Here is a 20,512-nt window from a genome sequence, read left to right on the forward strand (position 1 = left end):
GTGTGTAGCATGAAAAACAGTGAACTGAAGACTACGTGTGTAGGTTTTGAAAGCAGTTTTATTTCAAAATACATATATTATAGAAAGGGGTGTACTTGTACTCATTATATATTAGTATGACAGGGATAATTATCCATACACCTGAACTAATTGAACTGAAGGAAATTTCACTATGATTGCTAAGGAATTTAAAATCTGGAGGACAACTTAACACCTTTCACAGACCTGGCCCTTATAAGGACACTTATATCAGAATGCTGTTTATGGATTTCATTTTGGCATTCAACACTATTGTTCCATAAACCTTGTTGAACAAACTCCTGGTCCTCAGTCTAAGTACACCACTGTGTAATTGGGTGCTGGACTTCCTAACCAACAGACCTCAGACAACTGCTCCTCCCTCTCCATCATCCTCAACATGGGTGCCCCCCAGGGCTGTGAGCTGAGCCCACTGCTGCACACTCTGCTCACACATGACTGCATGGCCAAACACCTGAGTCTTTGCATTGTCAAGTTCACCAATGAACAGTATTTGTGGGGCTTATCACCAAAATGGAGGAGCTGGAAGTGCTTGAGGCGTGGTGTCAGGCATATAACCACTTCCTCAATATCAGCAACACATAGGAGATGATTATTGTCTTCAGGAGAGCTTGCACTATTCACATTCACCTTTACATCAGTGGCACAGCAGGGGAAATTAAGAGCAATTTCAAACTCCTGGGATTCTATATCTCACACAACATTCCTGGTTCCAGAACACATCCCGCACCATCAGGAAAGCTCACCTACATCTCTGCTTTCCGAGGAGGCTGAAGAGAGCAGGACTACGTACATCCATTTTCACGTCATTCTACAGATGTGCAATAGAGAGCATCCTGACAAGCTGTATCACTACTTGGTACAGAAACTGCACAGTGGCAGTTCTACAACAGGTAGTGAAAAGTGGCTAAAGAATCGCTAGCACCACCATCAAGGACATATATACAGAAGGGTGCCAGAAAATGGCCAGCAATGTCAGGTAGCATCCCACACAGCCTGCTCATGAACCATTTGACTCACTCCCAACCAGGAGGAGACTATGTAGCAAACAGCTTGCTGGGAATCAATAACAGTAATTTTAAATTATTATGGTATTTTGCAATGGATTCAAGCTCAGAATTGGGACTTCTGAACATAGTTCACATGAAGAGAATGAAAAGCCTGAAGCCTGAATTGTGAATGTTTTCCAACCATGAGAAATCCACGCTCTAATTTACATAAATCAGCACTTACGCCACTGGCCAGATCTGTATTTTGTACGGCTAATGCCATGTTCTTGTCTCCCAGAATGGGCACAGAGATCTTGCAGCCCTTCAGGAATTCTTTGTCCAATTTGTAGTCCACCTATCACAAACAATAAACAGATTGAACTAGCAGGTCCACACACACACCAGTATCGTTTAAGAGATGATTGTGCCACTGAGTGATTTAACATTTCACCTAAGGCATATGGGGTCACATCTTGAAGCCTCAGAAAAGCTCGATACAAATTATTTGCGACAGCTTTATTCTAAATAGGCTATCTTACATCAGACACTTTTGAATGTTTAACATAAATTGTTGGTATTGTGATTTGTTGTTTTTATTTTGAGGTTCTTATGAAAAATTCACCTGCAGCTGCATTTTGTTATTTATATATCATGGAGATATATAAAAATCATTGCATGAAGAATTTTTAATTCCACTGGACAACAATGATTTGTATCTTATGGATGTATCTTATGGATTTTGGGCTGCTGATCATGGAATCACCATGAAATTTCCCTATCACACACCAGCTTTTGAAATTGCCTCCATTTGTTATTTCAATTCATAATTCATGCCATTATGCAATTAAATGCATTATGTTCAATACAAGTTAATTTCTCGTTTCTCCAAATTCCTACATGATACAAATGGTTTGAAATTATATTTACATTAAGTTTCAAGTGGTCTGTCATCAACAAAGCATTTCTGAGGAAGCAGCACTTTCAAAAAAAATTGTTGTCCAGTGATAATGAGTCCCATCTTTTTTGGTAACCAGATTTTTCAACCAAATCAGGAGACAAACTCACCAGTACGGAAATATATATATTTCTTAAAAGAGGCATTGTTGAATCTTCCACATACCTCACTCTGCTGCTGTGAAGCCTTGGATGCCTGTATGAAGTCAGGTCTGTCCACAGTCCATATCCATTTCGCCTTGGTGGCCTCGTATTTCTTCTTATAATCAAGCTGCAAAACCAAGTACATGCTATCATGTATAATGCTACTCAGCTCCAGGTAGTTTTCATATCTCCTACAGCCCACCCAATTCAATACCAGCTCCGTCAGTGACTCAAACTTTTCACTAGTGATCAATGCTCTTCACCCCCGACACTACTAACTAATCGTCTCCCTAACATCTCTTCTGATGTATTACCTTCTTGCTTAACTCTCCTTCCATAACACTAGTGACTTTCTCTGCACCGGTTAATCCACAGTGCATTTGACTCTCATCCACCACTGGACCAGTGATGCTTCTGAATTTATACAATGTGAAAGTGGTTTTAAATGAATGCATTATTTTAAATATATATGGTATATTTCTAACTGTTTCTAAAGTCTGCATGAATTTCAGTAAAGCCACTGACATGGTCCCACATGGAAGGCTGTTCCAATGAGGTTAGATAAGGTTCATGAGATGGAGGCAATTTGGGAAGATGATTATCAATTAAGATTAAAGATTAGTTTTATTTGCCACATCTGATATGAAGCACTGAAATGTATAGTGAAATGCGTAATTTGTGTCAACGTCCGACACGGTTTGAATATGTGCTGAGGGTAGCCTGCAAGTTCTTCCAGCGACAATATAGTATGACCACACCTACCTGTACATCTGTTTTGGAACGTGGGAGGAAACCAGTACATTCATCAGAAGAAATCCACATGGTCACAGAGAGAACGTACAAACTTCTTACAGGAAGAAGCCGGAATTGAATCCTGATTTTACAGTTACACGAACTGCTACACTACCATTAAGCCATAATTCATTTGGCAATAAATGACAGAAAATGATGGTGGAAGGTTGTTTTTAGATTGGGAGCTGGTGACCATGGTGTACCACATAAACTAGCACTGGGACATTTAATGTTTGTCCTATATATGAACAATTTAGATCTGAATATAGGAGGTACAATTAATAAGTTTTCTGATGACATATAAATTGGTATTTTTGTAGTCTTAGTGAATAATATGGGTTAATTGGTAAATTAGGAAGAGTAATATACTGTATCTGGGTTGGGGGAGGATGTGGAGAGATGTCTCTACCAAAGGAGGCGTAAGGTGCTCTTCCCCTCCACCAGCCTGCAGGTCACCCTTGGACAAGGTGTAGCACCTGCCAAGCCCCCTGAACAGGGTCAAATGAAGCCATGGGAGTAGGTGGTGGATGGTTGTATGAGCAGCTGGTACATATCCCAAGTCCAGGTTATGTGACAACTGACGCCAGACAGACAATCTCTGAAGAGTATTGATAATGACTGGTGTCATCCGTCTTGTAAAGACACTGTCTAGAAGAAGGCAATGTCAAACCACTTCTGTAGAAAACATTGCCAAGAACAATCGTGGTCATGGATAGACCATGATCACCCACGTCACATAATGATGATGATGAATATGCTGTACGTGGATTTTATTCTGAATAAATAATGTATTTGGGAATACCAATAAGGGCAGGACATACATCATGAATGGTAAGGCCATAGGGAGAAACAGGACGAGGCACACTCTGCCTCTGACGTTTCCACCGCTTGAGCAAATTTTTAAAAAAGATATTATTTAACGTTTGGCTAGTCTGCTACTGTTCAGCTTACAGCTTCAAGCAATGTGAATATTACTCCTAGTGAGTGCCGACAGATCCTATCTTCAAACAATTGAGTTGTGAAGGCTAGATTATAAGAGATAGAAAGATTGGGGAATTGAGAACTATATGAACATCCAGAGAGAAGGTGTTAAAGCCTAAGGAACATAATCATATCAAACATTAGGGCTGTCTTGAGGGCTCAGGCGGTCGACTCTTGCTCCTATTGTCTTGTGTAAAAGTGTCAATAATTTTATTATTGCCAAAGTCACATTCTGAACGTAGTGTCTAAACATAAGGGATTCTGAAGATGCTGGAAATCCAGAGTAATACACACAACATTTTGGAAGAACTCAGCAGGTCAGGCAGGATCTATAGAAGTGAATAAACAGTCGAAGTTTCAGGCCAAAACCCTTCATCAGGACCTATTGTCATCAGTCTTGATGAAGGGGTCTCGGCTCAAAACATCATCTGCTTATTCCTTTCCACAGATGCTGCCTGATATGCTGAGTTTCTTCAGCGCTTTCTAGTGTCTCTCTGTGTGAGGCATTGTAATAACACAACAACATAACCTAATAATACCTGAAATATTGGTTTGGTTTGTAGATTTTATGAAGAAGGGCCAAATTGAGATTTAGACACGAGATTTTCTAAAAGTCTTTGCATTTAGAATGTAACAAGAATATTAAGCAATTTAAAACTAAGGAACTGTCAGGATCTGGCACTTTGGAACTGACTAAACTCACTGCTGCCATCAGGTAGAAGGTACAGGTACCTCAGGACTTGCACCATCAGATTCAAGAATAATTACCACCCCTCAACCATCAGGCTCTTGAACAAAAGGGGATAACTCCACTCTCTCTACTTCTGGTGTTCCCACAACCTATGGTCTCACTTTAAGGACACTTCATCTTGTTATTTCATCCTGTTTCATTTCGTTATTTCATACAAATTTTTTATTGCTCTTTATTTATTTTTGCATTTGCATAATTTGTTGTCCATTGATCCTGCATACAGTTCCTGCTCTGTAGATTTGCTAAGTATGCCAGCAAAAACAGAATCTCAGGATTATATGTGGCGACATGTATGCACTCTGATAACAAATCTGACTCTGAACTCCATTACATGGATTCCTTTCAGCTCTTTGCTTAAATATTACCAGAGTATATCAAATTTTATGAGGTTTTTCATCCCAGGAATACAATGTTTGTATTTCTTAATTGCTGAAATGCACAGCTTTTTTAAGTGGACCAAAAATCCAATAATTTTGCCCTCCAAAAGCAAACTGTATTCAGGAAACAGGAGCATACCTGCAGACTCCACTGTTGGAAAGGCATTTGTGGTTTTATTCAAGGATATAAACATTGATTTTGTGTCTTATATATCCAGTGACAAAGAAAGAAGCCAATTGGCCCAATGGATTCACTGGCACCCGGAGCAGAAACTACATTAATCCCATTACCACTCTGATTTTCTTGCACCTGCACAACTTACTCTTTTTCATAGTCTCCCATCAGATTCTGTTTTGATTCTGTATGGCCACTCACTTGCATGAATGGTAATCCTTCATAACTAATTAACTTACCCATACATCTTTGGGAAGCAGGAGAACAGCAGCGTTTGGCAGCAATCTACACTCTCATGGAAGTACATATAAGCCCCACAAGCGCAGTATTTGATGATCAAACCCAGACTCCTGGAATCCTGAGGCAGCAGTACTAACATTCAACCTCTGTTTCACCTGTGACTGTTCACTAACTTAATTTCAAAACTGTTCCCCTAGCAGTAAAGTACTCTTGGATTCCTCACTGTAGAAAATGCAATATGATCATTTCTTAAGTTCAAATATTGATAGCACCTACATTAGTTGTGTTCTTGTACGCATTCTTGGCGGACTTAATTTGAACGGCATCAGCATCAATGTTGATTTGAGATTTGTTCTTTTCGTATAGTTCTTTGTATTTCAACTGCCAATGAAGAACAAGTAAAAACTCTGTTAGCCAGAGGAATTCTAATGTTATCTTTTATAGAATCATTTGGTCTGCCGGAGTTCACACTAAACGAATAACTGGCAGGCAAGCAAGCACTGGAACATGTTGCTACTGGCATCTACTTTCAAAGTTCAACCTTACCAATGTTGAAATTTGGTTTAGTCAATTCAAGTAGCTTTCAATCTTTTAATTTTAATTAAAACAGAATTACTGAGAAAATAACCTTGAAGGGCTACCTGGAAGCTTTTACTTTGTTAATGACAAAATACACCTGGTGGCTAAAATACACTTTATTAGATACACCTGTATACCTGCGTGTCAATGCAAATATCTGAGCAGCCAAACATGTGGCAGCACCTCAGTGCATAAAAGCATGCAGATGTGGTCAAGAGGTTCAGTTGTTGTTCAGACCAAACATCAGAATGGGGAAGAAACGTGATCTAAGTGATTTTGACTGTTTGTGCCAGACGGGGTGGTTTGAGTATTTCAGAAATTGCTGGGCTCCTGGGGATTTTGCCCATAACTGTCTCTAAAGTTTACAGAGAATGATGCAAAAAGCAAAAAAAAAAAGTCCAGTGAGTGGCAGTTCTATAGGGGAAATAAATGCCTTGTATATGAGAGAGGTCAGAGGAGAATGGCCAGACCGGCTCTAGCTGGCAAAAAGGCAACAGTAACTCAAATAACCATGCGTTACATCAGTGGAGTGCAGAAGAGCATCTTCAAACACACAACACATCGAACCTTGAAGTGGATGGGCTACAACAGCAGAAGACCATGAACCTAATAACATGGCCACTGAGTGTAGCAGTCTGGCCAGTGTCAGTTGCTTGTGGTGAATTGTGTGACTGAGGTGGGCAGTATGGAAGAGCTAAAGTTCAGACAAAAAGTGCAAAAGGAAAGGTGTTTGTGGGCTGAGGATAGATGATATATTCAGGCCAAACCTAAAGCTGATTGCAGTTGTTACCACTAACAATTCTGATTCAGATATATTCAAAAAAAAGTTGATGCATCTTTTTATAGATCTGCCAAAAACTAACACAAGCTGCAATGTTTTCCCAGAAATGAATGAAAAATTAAAACCATAAGGTTCAAACCATAAGGATAAATAATTCAAGGAGAAGTGGTGAAAATATTGATGAAAGAAACAGGCATTACAAAGGGGTATGAAGGTGTAGGAAGGAGCTTATGCTGAACATCTCAACAGAAAGTTGGGATAGTCAATAAAAATCAGTAAATGAATGGAAAAATGTACACTTTCCACTATATTATTTCCACATAACATTATTTGGTTACTACTTCTCAACTAGAGAAGCCGAATTTAACCTCTTGCTGGTTTCCCTATTCAGCATGACCCACTAAAATAAAACAGTCTAATTTACTACGAGGTATATTGTATTGAGCCGACCTAAGATAATTCTGAGTTTGGACCACTATGTACTGTAGAATATTTCTGAGTAAATACTCCTGGAAATATAACAGTGTGTTAACAATAGATACAATGTCATGGATAAAAGAGTCAGAGCCTGCAATCAGTAGCCACGGATAGCAAGCTCCAGCTGATTACTGATGTGGCTCTAATTCTGCTTCATACAAAAAGTCTCTTACAAAAAATCTCCTTGTTACTGTTGAGTAATTGCTAGATTTGTACGTTAATTGCCCATTAAAACCCATCACAATAAGTTGGCAACAAAAATTAATGGTGTAGGTTAGTTTTAACTTTGTGATTATTTTTAATGACAGGCCACTAAACACACCTACTGATAAATTGCTGAGTCTATATTTTTGCAAGGAATCATTTGTTATTCCTAGATTAGATAATTAAAATATTATTTTTATTAATATTTATTAATTTATTTTAATATGAATGTTCTTTATTTCTCTATTACATTTAAGTATGTAATATGCCATTAATTAATATTTCTATCTTAATACAATTTTCCTTTATTTCTCTTGATTCCTTTTCAAGTATGTAATTTGACATCAACTAATCTACTTAATTTCTACCATCCTTATATCTTACTAATGAAGGTCCCTCTGACCCATGGCCCCTAGTTGCATGGTTGTTATCTTGTATGTCAACAGTTAAGTACTAAGGACTCCCGAGTCCCACTCTAGGTAACATTACTTGCTGCCCCTATAGGGAAGATTTGCAATTTGCCATTGTAAAGAGTGTCATTGACATGAGCAATGAACATTAACACGTTAAGTAACTTTCCTCAATGAGTTTAATGCACAGTTAATAGGCAAACCAGTAATTTCTCAGAAGTCATTTGGACATTAAAAGGGAAATGTTGTTTGAAGGGAGCAAATGTCAGAGCTGCATAAATCAACCAGCAGGAAGTCTGCAACTCACAGAGAATCACTTAATTCACTGACATATAAAATAAATGGCACCAGTGATGAAGTGTGCAGATACTTACAGCACTGATTCTGTCCTTCACCTTCTGCATGTGTAGCAGCATTGGTGTATCATGGATAGAAGTATATCCCTTGGATCTATTCTGGTTGTGTTCCAGTTTATACTTTATCTATAAATGCAAAAAGAAATGGTAAGTTTTAAAATAAAATTGTGATTAGGATGCAAATTCTTTATCTGAATTACAGAAGACCCTACACTCTTCCTTGGCTCCACATCTTAGAAATTCAGGGAAATATGAATATTTTCCCATGTATAAAATAATCCGTTCATTCAATTATGATGCTATATATCCAGTGGGTGGTGGGGTAGAGATACGTCTCTACCAAAGGAGGAGTAAGGCACTCCTTCCCTTCTCTAGTCCATAGGTCACCCTTGAGAAAGGTGTGGCACCTGCTTAGCCAAACTCCCCACCCTCTATTCAGGCACACATGAAGCCGTGGAAGTAGGTGGTGGATGAGCAGCTGGTGCATATCACAAGTCCTGGTTATTCAACCACCGACGCCAGGCAGACAATCACTGAAGAGTATTGATAATGGCTGGGGTCACCTGCCTTGTAAAGACGTTGCCCATAAGAAGAAAGTAGCAAACTACTTCTGTAGAAAAATTTGTCAAGAACAATCATGATCAACTACGTCATACCACATGAAACATAATAAACAAACAAATATCTCCAAGGTGTTTGTCATACTAATTAATTTGCAGAAATTAGAATAACTAAATTTTAAAATACCATTCAAAATTGGCAAGTCTGAAAATAAATTAACATTGGTAAACCAGATAGAAATAATATACCTATGAAATGGTGATATAATGGCAAGGTTATGAGTTGCAACAACTGTATTAACTGCATGAAAAGTAAACAACTCACATCACTGATAAAATCGGTCACTTTTTTAGTTCGGATGTTGCTGGGAGTGTCCAGAATGGATGTAAATTTGTCTTTTGTCTTTTCGTAGTTCTTCTTGTAGTTCCACTGTACACAAGGAAAGCACAGGGTTAATGGGGAACAGCAGACACAAGTCCAATGCACATATTTAATCAAGAGCAAAGAAGCTAGCAGGTTATGGAAAAGAAGTGATACGCTGTGAATTATGAACTAGCAATACTTGTAGCCCACTGCATTACACTATAGACACTTTAAACCACTGTTTAAATTGTAAATACATCCAGGTATTTATGTATCTATGCACATTCTATTCCATATCTGGCCTTTGTCCTCCTAACTTTATTTTTATATAACTCTTTATTATTTATAATAGTTGAATTTTGTTTTTTTGTTGCATGTAGTACCCTGACCAATACACCAAAGCAAATTCTTAATACTTGTAAATGTATTTTTGTGACAATATTCCATTTGAACATGTATTCTATCTAAAACTGAGCACAGAAAGTTGAGGCTGCTAATTGTTAATGATTACTATTTGACCTCCCTTTCCCAGCATTAAAGAATTGGAATAGTAGTACTTCTGTTCTATAGGGTTTTATAATTAAGGAATGAACAGAAGCAAGAAGAATTTTATAGAAACAATAGGTAGTTTTACCTGGCTTCCCAACACTGTATTGTACATGGCAGTCAGCATCTCGGGACGCATAAATTCATTACATCCTCGTCTCAGTTTGAGCTTGGCCTCAGATTTGTATGTTTTCTGTAAAAAAGATGCACATGCAATCAAATGATGATATTACATTAAATAAGTACCTAGAACTGTCAGTAAAAAGACTCTCACAGGCTAATATTAGTGAGAACCGCTTCATCGAGTATCTCTGCTCTGTCTGCCAAAAGCAGAATTTCCCAGCAGCCCCCCCTTTTAATCCCACTTCCTATTTCCAACCATTTTAATTCCTTTCCCTATTCCTGTCTTGACATGTTGGTCCACAGTCTTCCCTTTTGTCAGGATGAGCTCTCACAGGGTGAAGGAGCAAGACTTCATATTCTGTTTAGGTAGCCTCCAACCTGGTGGCATGAACATTTATTTATCCTTTCTGTAATTTTTACCTCTCCCTTCCCTCTTCCACTATTCCCCACTCTGACCTTTTACCTCTCCTCCTTACCTGTCCATTACTTCCTCCTGGTGCCCCTCCTTCTTCCCTTTCTCCTATGGTCCTCTTGAAAGTAGAAGGTTCCTTCTTCTCCAGCCCTTTACCTTTCCTACCCACCTAGCTTCAATGATCAACTTTCAGCTATCCTCATTTCCCCCCCCCCCACCATTTTATTTTGGCATCCTTCCCCTTCCTTTCCTGTCCTGTCCTGGAGAAGGGCCTCAACTGGAAACACCAACAGTTTATTCACTTGCCTGATCTGCTGAATTCCTCCAGCATTTTGTGTGTGCTGATAGACAGATATAGTTGCAATTTATATTCCATTTCTGAATTCAGACATATCAAATCAATGAAATGAAACTTGGAAACACAGGTTAACATAATCAGCCTCATCTATGAGCCTCTGGCACATATTATTGAGAATTCTGTACCTGTGTGCTCAGGAAATTTTACTTAGATTCAAAAGCTCAAAGCCTTGATATCTGGGCTAAAAGGGACTCCAGAAAACTTCCTTTTAGTTACTTGAACTCAAAGAATTAAATCTTCATCTCATTTCCACCAATGCTGTGCTGTTGACTCTTCACAACAGTTTAGCTAATACTACAGCTAAATCTTAAAATTTTGCATAACTGATATTGTCAATATTAGCTGTTCACTGTCTCATAGATTCATAGAGCTAAAGAGTATGAAAAGTACTGATATTGACATGCAAACAGCATGGAGACAGGTCCTTGACCCTCTAGTTTATAAAGGAAACTACTTAGAAGTTAAAAAGTCTTTTGTCAAATTTGAATGAACTGCTTTAAGGAAACACATTTTTCTCTCTTGAGGTGAGAAAAGTTATTTTTTTTAAAAAACAGCATTTTACATTAAAATAACCTCGTGGTTCCTCTGTGCAGCAGTTCAAAAAAGTCACAAATAAAAGAAGAAAATGATTAGTTAAGGTATAAATGTAAACTACAAAGATGACAAAAGGCTGAATGATATTTGCCAGTGGTTATTTGAGGCATGAGAATTAGGAAAATCTGAAAAAAAATCTCTAGGCCCTCAAATAGTTCATATCAGCGAGAGACACCAGTGCAATATGAACGGAGATATCAAGGCTCCCAAGATTCAGTCATTGGGGTTCCATGTGGCCCGAGGGTCACACGTTGGTCACTCATAACATCGCTAAGTATCATAAGCATACCCTCCTCAACATCACATACCTCATCTAAAATGGCCATTGCCTCCTTCGCGTGTCTGATGTGTGGAGTATCTGCAGTGTATTTGAAGTTGTTTCTGAGTTTTGCGACAGATTCCTGGTATTTGTTCTGCAAGAAAGTATATTATAAATTTGTAACTGGCATAGTAAAATAAATATTGTAACAGAATGAATGATCAAGATATTTACTTTATACTTGGCAAACAAATTGTAATTCAGTATGCATTTTACATATGGAATTAGTAAAACCTATATGTTTCTTTCAAGGATAATAGGTATTTCCCATTACTTAAACAACAAGCACAGATGGTGGGGAGGAGATACGTCTCAACCAAAGGAGATGTAAGGCACTCCTTCCCTCCGCTAGCCTGCAGGTCACCCTTGGGAAAAGTGTAGCACCTGCTTAGAACTCCACCCAACCTCCCCCCTCGCCTGTGATCAGGGTCACGTGTAGCCATGGGAGCAGTGATGGATGGTCATACGAGTAATTGGTGCATAACACAAGTTCTGGTTATGTGACCACTGAGGCCAGGCAGACAATCTCTGAAGAGTATTGATAATGGCTGGGGTCAGCTGTCTTGTAAAGACACTGCCCAGAAGAAGCCACATGTCCAAAGGTGACCTGTAGGCTAGCAAAGGGAACAGTTAAGTTGAGGGTCGCAGGGCAGTACAGCTCAAAGGAGCAGAAGGGCCTATTTCATGCTGTATCTCAATGAAATAAATAACCAAGATTTGCTCCTATAAATATATTAGGATACCCAACCATCGTGTGTGCCTTACCTGGCTGTAGAGCACCTTGTTCTTCTCTGCCAGCACCAGATCAGGAGTGTCCCATGCATAACACCCAATTCCTTTCAACCATTGCAAGTCTTCCTTATATTTCACCTGGTTGAGAAGAAACAATTATTAGAAGTAACAATTATTGGAATTCTCTGAGAAAATAACAGGCAGATTAGACAAAGGACAGTCAGTTGATGCTGCTCAGTTGAATTTTCATTAGGTCTTTGACAAGGTGCCACATGTGAAGTTGCTAAAATAGCCAAGAGCTGATAGCATAACAGGAAAGGTACAAGTACAAAGGTACAAGGACAAACAATGAGCTGATCGGCAGAAGGCAAAGAATGAGAATAAAGTGGGCCTTTTCTTGTTGGCTGCTGGTAACTAGTGGTGTTCCGCAGGGGTCAGTGTTGAGTCTATGACTATTTACGTTATATGTGAACGATCTAGATGATAGATCTAGACTTTGTGGCCAAGTTTGCAGATGATACAAAAAGAGGGGAGGAACCAGGGAGTCTGCAGAAGGACTTGGACAGATCCTGAAAATGGACAAAGAAGTGGCAAATGGAATATAGTGTTGGGAAGTGTATGATCATGCACTTTGGGAGAGGAAATAAAGGCGCAGACTACTTTCTAAGCGGGAGTGCTTCAGAAATTGAAGGTGCAAAGTGACTTGGGTGTCCACTTGGAATTCCCTAAAGGTTAACTTGTAGGTTGAGTAGGTGGTAAGGAAGGCAAATGCAATGTTAGCATTCATTTCGAGAGGAATAGAATATAAAAGCGAGGATGTAATGTTGAGGATTTTGAAGGCACTAGTCACCCACTTTTGGGGTATTGTGACAGGTATGGCCCTCATATCTAAGAAAGGATGTGCTGACATTGGACAGGGTACAGAGGAGGTTTACGAGAATGAAAACATTAACATATGTGGAGCTTTTGATGGCTCTAGACCTGTACTCACTAGAACTTAGAAGAACCAGGGGTGGTGGTGGGGGGGGGGGGGGGGAGTGAAATCACTGAGACCTACCAAATATTGAAAGGCCTAGAGTGGAGATAGAGAAGATGTCTCCATTAATGGAAGAGTCTAGGACCAGGAGGCACAGAACAGAAGGGCATCTCTTTAGAGCAGAGATGAGGAGGAATTTCTTCACTCAGAGGATGGCAAAAATGTGGAATTCATTGCCACACACAGCTGCGGAGGCCAAATCACTATGTATACTTAAAGCAGAGGTTGATATGTTCTTGATTAGTAAGAGCACCAAAGGTTACAGGAGATGGCAGGAGAATGAGGTTGAGAGGGAAAATAAATCAGTCATGATCGAAAGCAAACGGGCTGAATGGCCTAATTCTGCTACTATGTCTTATAGTCCATTACTACTCTGAGTGAAATGTCTTGAGAATAAATGGTGCATTGAAGACATAAATCAACCACTTCAGATTCAGATCAAAATGAAGACCCATTTGACATAAATGAGCAAGATCACCTGTTTGCTTTCAAAAATGTGTCTGAGAGAGAGGGAGAGAATGAGAGAGAATAAAAGAAAGAGAGAAGGCAGGAATGAGGAAGAGATAGATAGATAACCAGTTTTGTACACTTTCCAGTCTTACAGATTAGTAATAATCTCATGGATATGAATACCTGTTGGCCAATCAAAAGTTTTAGAGGCAGGAGAGAGACAAGACACAACACAAATAATATTTTTATAAAGCAAAAATATTTGGTTCCTTCAAGATTTATAGATTGGAATATCATAAAGATGTTTTAAAAAGTTATTGTGACACATATTGAGTGGAAAATCAAAAAATACCAGTGTAGGAATCTAGTTATATGTGTCATACGGAGTAAGATATAAATGCTGATTTCTATTTTTGAAATTTGATGGCATGATTTCAGCATTTTTGTATATTTAGTACATCCAAGAGAGGGAAAATGTCTAATGAAATTATTGTTTTAAACCAGGAGTTCTGAACCTGGAGTCCACAGACTCCTTGCTTAGAAGTATTGGTCCATGGAATAAGAAAGGTTGGGAGATCCTGTTTTAAACCAACACTTACTTTGAATACATTGTACTGCATCCCTTAAAATACTAGTTTGTCACTCTGTATTATTTTTCACATTATCCATCTGTGCGTCATTTAAGGTGCTGATTTGAACTATCACTCTGAGATTGCTATGACCATTACATTTTCGTGAAATCAATTTACAACTGAAACAAAAGACTTACATCACTGATTGCTTCAGTTACAATCTTGTGATGGAAATGCTCGGGTAGATCAGCAATTGATTTCCACAGCCCCAGCTGTTGGATATACTTCTCCCTGTATTTCACCTGAGATCAACAGAAGGAAAATGCCGTTATCGAGAGAAAAGTAAATAAGTTAGGAAACAATCTGCCCAGGGAGTAAGGAACTTGGCTTTTCCTTGATTTCTTCATAAGTGCCCATGTTGGATATTGTTTTGAGTCTTTTGTGTAAGAACACAAGAAACAGGATTTCACTAAATTCTGGTAATGTTCCCAAGCCTTCCCTTTTCATCTATTCCTCACTCTTGCTCCATCACAGGTAGAGCCCTCCCTACCGTTGAGCACATCTACATGAAACACTGTCATAGGACAGCAGCATCCATCATCAAAGACCCCCACCACCCAGGACATGCTCTCTTCTCACTGCTGCCATCAAGAAGGTGGTACAGGAGCCTCAGGACTCACACCACCGTGTTCAGGAATGGCTACTATCCCTCAGCCATCAGGCTCCTGAACCAGGGGGAGCAACTTCACTCACCACAATCACCATATTGTTCCCACAAACTATGGACTCACTTTCAAGGACTCTTCATCTCATGCTCTCAATATTTATTGCTTATTTATTAGCATTTTTTTTTCTCTTTTGCATTTGCAGTTTGTTGTCTTTTGCACACTGGTTGCCTGTCTGTTCTATTTGGTGTGATCTTTCACTGGTTCTGTTGTGTTTCTTGGGCTTACTGAGCATGCCCACAAGAAAATGAATCTCAAGGGTGTAGATGGTGACATATGTATGCTGAGAATAAATTTACTTTGAACTTTGAAATTTATTTTTGCAGTATGTATATGTCACCTTATACTACCTTGAGATTCATTTTCTTACAGGTGTTCGCAGTAAAACAAATAAAATACAATAGAATCAATGTAAAAGTACACATAAAGACCGACAGACAACAAATGTGCAATAGGAGACAAACTCTGCAAATAAATAAATAATACTGAGAACATGAGTTGTAGAGTCCTTGAAAGTGAGTCTATAGGTTGTAGAATCAGTTCAGAGTTGAAGTGAGTGATGTTATCCACACTGATTCAAGATGGTTGAAGGGTAATAACTGCTCCTGAACCTGGTGGTATGGGACCTAATGCTCTTGTCCTGATGTCATGATGGCGTATAAGTGATTCACTCCGACTGCATTATGCAAACTTCTTCAACTACGTTGTAAGATCTGTTTGGAGGAATGCTAGGGAAATTGTAAACAAAAAGTTATGGAAAATCCCCTCCACTCTGCAGTAGGGCAAGGAGTTAGACCCAGCTACGATGAAGAGGGCATAATTTATTTCAAAAGCATAATTATGTTTTACTTGGACTGGCATTTAAGACAAATTTGTAAGTGATATGGAAGCAACAGGTGTGGAGACTACTTGCTGATTTAATTTCAATTACTCAACTGTCAATTTAACAATATCACCTCCCTGCTTCCTAAGGTAAGATGGCAAATAAAAGGTTCACTCTGAACTCCGACACCCCCAGCTGTAATGGCATCGCAAGAACAGCTATGCTACCTTACCTTATGAAGTAAGGAATATTTATACGATCTGTATCTACATATACACACGCGATTTTATAATTATTTTAAGAAAAGCTATATTTTGTCTCCAAATCTTTACCTTGCCAGGGTAAACCCACACAAAGCTGCAGGACAGGACAATATACTTGGTCAGGTACTGAGGGACTGTGAGGCCCAGGTAACAAAGGTCTTAACAGACATCTTTAATATCTCTCTGAAACTTCCCACTGTCTCTGCAGGCTTCAAGGCAGCCACCATCATTCTGGTCCCCAACGAACAGTAGCTGGCCTAAGTGGTTACCACCCAGTAGCACTGACTTCAACAATCATGAAGTGCTTTGAGCGGCTGGTAATGGATCATATAAAATCCTACCTTCCAGCTACCTTGGACCCTTTCCAGTTTGCCTACTGCTCAAACTGGTTCACTAAGGATGCCATAACCTCAGCCCTCCACTCCATCCTTGAAAACAGTGCCTTGTACGTCAAGATGTTTTTCATCGACTTCAGCTCATTGCGTAACATGATCATTCCTCAGAGACTGGTAGGTAAACTGACCTCGCTGGGACTCATCACCCCTCCCATTAACTGGATCTTGGACTTCTTGACAGTCCGCTTCAGTTGGCAACAGCATCTCAAGCTGTATCACACTAAGTACTGGTGCGCCCTCCCCCCACCCCTCGGGCTCTGTGCTCAGTGTGCTGTGCCTTACGACTGCACTGCCAGATTCAGCTCAAACCACATCACTGAATTCAGTGATGGTATGACAGTGGCTGGTCTCTTCAGCACCAGAGAGGAGGAAGACAGTCTTGTACAATGGTGCGAGAACAGCAACCTGAGCCTCAACGTGGACAACACAAAAGAGATGACTGTGGACTTCAGGTCGACCCCTCTCCAATGGCTCTGCCATGAAGAAAGTGAAGAGCACAAAGTTCCTTGGTATGCACCTAACCTGGATGCACAACAGCTCCTCACTAGTCAAGAAGGCACAGCTGTGTCTATTCTTCCTGAGGGGGATTTAATTGTGCAAAGATCCTTACTCCGTTCTAACAACTTTCTACAGGAGCACCATCGAGAGTGTCCTGCCTGACTGCATCATTGTGTGGTACGGAAGCTGCAAGGCCTCAGGCCTCAGGACCCTACAGAGGATTACCGGGATCTCCCTGCCGACTCATGAAGGTGAGTGGGTTTCCTCCCACAGCCCAAAGATGTAGCAGTTAGTAAGTTAATTGGTCATTGTAAATTGTCCCCTAATTAGGCTAGGGTTAAATTGGGGGCTGCTGATTTGGGTGGCTCAAAGGGGCGTAAAGGCCCATTCCATGCTGTATCTCAATAGATAAACGATGAATCCTAGTAATTAAATAGACGGGTCTTCAGGGTGCACTCCTGATCTCAAACATGCATTCCGATGCTGACGTAGAGTTGCTGAATACCGAAATAAACATCACTGCCATATGGGCAACACAAGAGCATAGCAGTGCCACACAGAGACCATGACATGGACTATTATAGGGACCATGACATGGCTTCAAGTCTGCTGCCATCTGTAAGGAGTTTGTATGCTCTCTCCGTGACTACAGAGGTTTCCTACATCCCATAGGCATGCGGGTTAGTAGGTTATGTCGGTGTGATTGGGTTGGGCAGGCTTGTAGGCCCGATCATTAACTAAAATAAAACAACAGGTTCTTTCGGCCTTTTCTTCAAACAAGGCCACTATTCCATTTAACATACTGATTCAATACAACCTTTAAAACACAAAAAAAAACCAAAAGACCCCATCCACTCAAAACATGCCAACATACCTCACTGATATCATCTGTGACCTTGCGATGGTAGATGATGTTCAGAGCATCTTTCACCGTCCTACACCGCCCTTTAGAATGCTCAAAGGCTTCCTTGTACCGTAACTATGAGGAGCAAAGAGTACGTGGATTTGACACTCCAACAAAAACAGATCAGTACTACACACCTTTTATAGTGAAAAGCATAAAAATTCAATACATACATCACTGGCATTGACATAAGCTTTCTTGGATGACAACAGCATTGGTGTGTCTGGGATCGATGTGTATTTGCTCTTCAACTTTTCATATTGTTCCTTGTATTTTTTCTAATAAACAGAAGAAAAAGGTCAATCAGAATAACTGCTATCTAAACATTTCACACATACTATTATTTAGCACTAGATGGCAGGGTGGAGATATGTCCCTACCAAAGGAGGTGTAAGGCACTCCTTCCTTCTGTTAGCCTGCAGGTCACCCTTGGGCAAGGTGTAGCACCTGCTCAGGACCACCACCATGCCCCCTCCAATCCGGGTCATGTGAAGCCATGGGAGCAGCTGGTGCATATCACAAGTCCAGGTTATGCAACCATTGACGCCAGGCAATCTCTGAAGAGTATTGACACTGCCCAGAAGGCAAACCACTTCTGCAGGAAAATTTGCCCAGAACAACCATGGTCATAGACCATGTCCGCCCATGGTCTATGATGATGACGGTCATTCAGCACAGTTAACTTGGCACAAGGATTAATTGTATTCATTGCAACAGGAACATGGGTATACCATAACCCTCTAAGCATTCCTCACTATTCAATCACATCATGTCTGATCCGTACTACACCTTCCTCCCTCCTCTGTGCCACTTCTCTATAGCCTTTAATTCCATGATCTTTCAACAAAAAAAAACCACTCCCAAATTAAAGTCTATAGCTCTCCAGCTTCCCCAGTCCACTGGAATAGAAAATTCCTGAGATTCAACAAATGTACAGTTTTTTAGCAAAAGAGTATGGAACTGCAAGTTCAAATTGGACCTTTCAGCAAAAGATGACTTTCATGGCTATTAGTAATCATAGGAATACAAGGAGACTATTACTGCTTTCCAAAGTAACCCCGTACATTTTATTTCATTTGCACAGTTTTTTGCTATAATCTGGACCTGCCTCGTGTCCGATTTGTGGTTGTTTTGAGAGCAGTAAAGGTGAGGATTCTTGGTCACTAAGATTCAGCTCAATAAGTTTTCAGTAAAATTATATGATTTGATAGTTAATTTCTTTATTTTCTGAACTGAATACATAAAAAAGACACGTATTTCTTCCATCAGCAAATATTGACCTGCTTACCTCACTGGCAAAGTGCTTGACGTGCTTGGCATGCTCTAGTGATGTGGTTTGTACATGAGGGATGTAGTGTGGTCTGTCCTTTGTAGCTAATTCAACATACAAGTACTGATGGAGAAAATGACCAGAATTAATAAAGGATGTTACAATAAACTATACTTGGCAAGTCTCATACAGTCTATGCATTATTTCAAACCAGCACACCAAAACTTTAGAATTGAACCTTTGAACCTCTCACCTCTGCTAATGAATCATTTGTTTTTTTTGAATTAAAATACTTCTGACTGAATTAAGGAGAGAAGTAAACTATCTGGTTATTTAAAACAGCTTGGATCCTAACTGTTATGTTTTATAACTGCAAAGCATTAAACTAATTCAAAAGGAAGACAAAGGATTCTGAAATGCGGGTCTATACTTTGAGATTACTTTCAGCAAGGCGCATTCGTATCACGTGATAGCGTGATAACATATGCAATTCACGTATTTATCCATATTACCCACAATTAATTATTTAAATGAACAGGAATGCTTAATATTACTGAAGTATTAAATACACAACACTAACAATTCTCAGTCTTTAATTTATAACCTTACTTGAATTATTAACTTTAAATCTGTATCTTTAATATTATCCACAGCTAATTCTGTATAATTCTGTACAATTCCATATAAACCAAATTATTTTTCACCTTTATTTTGCACCCATGAAATACCCACACCTGCAAATTTCAGTTGATAATTTTCTTTTCCTCAGTGAGATAAACTGGTTCTAAATCATCATTATTGTTTTTATTTGAGCATCTGTAATCAAAACTGGCATTAAAGGTGACAGTATAATGATTAGAATATTCCCAAAGAATAATGAAAGGGTGCAAGTGTCAGAAATCACAGTCAGAATGCCCTCAGGCAGGAGTTCACAACTTTTTTTATATTACGGAGCCTTCCCATTAACTGAAGGGTCCGTGGATCTCACGTTGGGAAGACCTGAATGGAAGGGTGGGATTCGTACCTGGCTCTGAATCTGCTGACCATGTTTGGCTCGGTTGAGATCCACCGTTCCAAGTGTTGTTGTGTACCGACTCTTCACTTTGTTTCCGTCAGCACGGTACACCAGCTGAAATTGGCAGGAAATGTGTCAGTGTGCGATGAATGTCAACAAAAATAATAATAAAAATGGCTGATGTTTGAACCATTCTCAGATTTGAGTGTATAATACAATTCAAAATCATACCATAAGTACCTCTTGTTACGAATGAGGAGCAACTCTGATGGGCAGAAGGATCAAGAATCGCCATTGCCTGCCC

General features: G+C 39.6%; 1 protein-coding gene across 1 annotated transcript in view; it reads right to left on the reverse strand.

The window, feature by feature from the left end:
* neb (nebulin) overlaps positions 1-20,512 on the reverse strand; it is a 322,851-nt gene that overhangs the window by 93,742 nt on the left and 208,597 nt on the right. Inside the window, exons 105-117 of the mRNA XM_059971179.1 lie at positions 20,218-20,322; positions 19,212-19,316; positions 18,097-18,201; positions 17,894-17,998; positions 14,513-14,617; positions 12,291-12,395; positions 11,515-11,619; positions 9,808-9,912; positions 9,135-9,239; positions 8,268-8,375; positions 5,719-5,823; positions 2,149-2,253; positions 1,273-1,383 (exon numbers count right to left, since the gene is read on the reverse strand). Coding sequence (XP_059827162.1) covers positions 1,273-1,383; positions 2,149-2,253; positions 5,719-5,823; positions 8,268-8,375; positions 9,135-9,239; positions 9,808-9,912; positions 11,515-11,619; positions 12,291-12,395; positions 14,513-14,617; positions 17,894-17,998; positions 18,097-18,201; positions 19,212-19,316; positions 20,218-20,322 — 1,374 coding nt within the window. The remainder of the gene's footprint in view (positions 1-1,272; positions 1,384-2,148; positions 2,254-5,718; positions 5,824-8,267; positions 8,376-9,134; positions 9,240-9,807; positions 9,913-11,514; positions 11,620-12,290; positions 12,396-14,512; positions 14,618-17,893; positions 17,999-18,096; positions 18,202-19,211; positions 19,317-20,217; positions 20,323-20,512) is intronic.

Source organism: Hypanus sabinus, chromosome 5, assembly GCF_030144855.1.
Source record: "Hypanus sabinus isolate sHypSab1 chromosome 5, sHypSab1.hap1, whole genome shotgun sequence".
NCBI lineage: Eukaryota > Metazoa > Chordata > Chondrichthyes > Myliobatiformes > Dasyatidae > Hypanus > Hypanus sabinus.